General features: G+C 55.2%; 1 protein-coding gene across 1 annotated transcript in view; it reads left to right on the top strand.

Moving 5' to 3' along the window:
- Nucleotides 1–277: 277 nt before the first annotated feature.
- VOLCADRAFT_89460 (uncharacterized protein) overlaps nt 278–995 on the top strand; it is a gene marked incomplete at both ends in the record, with an annotated part of 959 nt that continues 241 nt past the window's right edge. Inside the window, 2 exons of the mRNA XM_002949178.1 lie at nt 278–362; nt 456–664. Of these exons, the coding sequence (XP_002949224.1) occupies nt 278–362; nt 456–664 (294 nt within the window). The remainder of the gene's footprint in view (nt 363–455; nt 665–995) is intronic.

The raw sequence follows: 995 nt of genomic DNA, 5'->3' as shown, positions 1-995 counted from the left end.
TACAGCTCCTATATAATGTCCAAAAAGCCGTCGGCAATGACAGACAACGGCTCATGCAACGGCTCGTACAACGATTCTAACCACCAGCGAACAAATTGCGACGCGACCAGAGACATCGGCAACCGCAGTTTTGTGGTCTTGGGAACGTTTAGGACGCCTGTTTTACTGCAACCCAAAATTTGTTTTAACGGCATCAAATTTGGTCTTGTCAAAGACGTCATTGAATCAAACGGCCCTACGGGCCGCATATGAGGCCTTTAATGCCTTTGGATGACGTATGTGTATGTACAACTCCTGGCTGCAGGTCAAGTTCATTTTGGGGCTTGTGCACGGCCTTGCCAACGGTGCACCTGTTATGACCCGTGGGTCATGGAAGCACCGCACGCATTTCGGTCCGGCTCTGTGGCCGCCGCAGCCGCCGCCGTCCGCGTCATCTCCGCCTACTGGTGCTGCAGCGACAGCGGCGGCGAGCTCTTCCTCCAGCGCAGCCGCAGATCGGCTTGCTGCTGCTGCTGCTGGCGGTGCTGCTGGCGGTGCTGCTGGCGGTGCTGCTGGCGGTGCTGCTGGTGGTGGTTCCTTAGGTGGTCTCAGCCTGGGTGTCCTCCTATCCAGAGTTGATATCAACCTGAGTGCTGACGTGTTCGACATCGTGCACGACGCCCAGGTGGGCTGGGCTGTCTTGTCTTGGTTTGGTTCGTTCGGTTGAGTTCGTTAGGGTCTGGGCAGGTTGAGTTGGGCTGGTTAAGAGTAGGTTAACAGGGTGGGTTGGGATGGGGGGGGGGGGGGTAAGAATGCAACCATGAAGCGAAGGAAAGCGCCCCGGAACTTGGGTTGATTCTTACAGCTATCACCCCATCCACACACACATATCATTGTGTCTTCATACCGTCGTTTGCATAGTTGCGTTTGCGGGGCACGGTTACCGGATATGCCTTGATGTCCGTCTGTCTGTCCATCTCAAACCAAAACTGAAAAGCTGGCGTGTGATTTGAATG

This window comes from Volvox carteri (genome assembly GCF_000143455.1).
Source record: "Volvox carteri f. nagariensis unplaced genomic scaffold VOLCAscaffold_13, whole genome shotgun sequence".
In the NCBI taxonomy this organism is placed as follows: domain Eukaryota; kingdom Viridiplantae; phylum Chlorophyta; class Chlorophyceae; order Chlamydomonadales; family Volvocaceae; genus Volvox; species Volvox carteri.
Note: the sequence above shows the minus strand (reverse complement) of the source record. Positions and strands in the feature narration are given on the sequence as shown.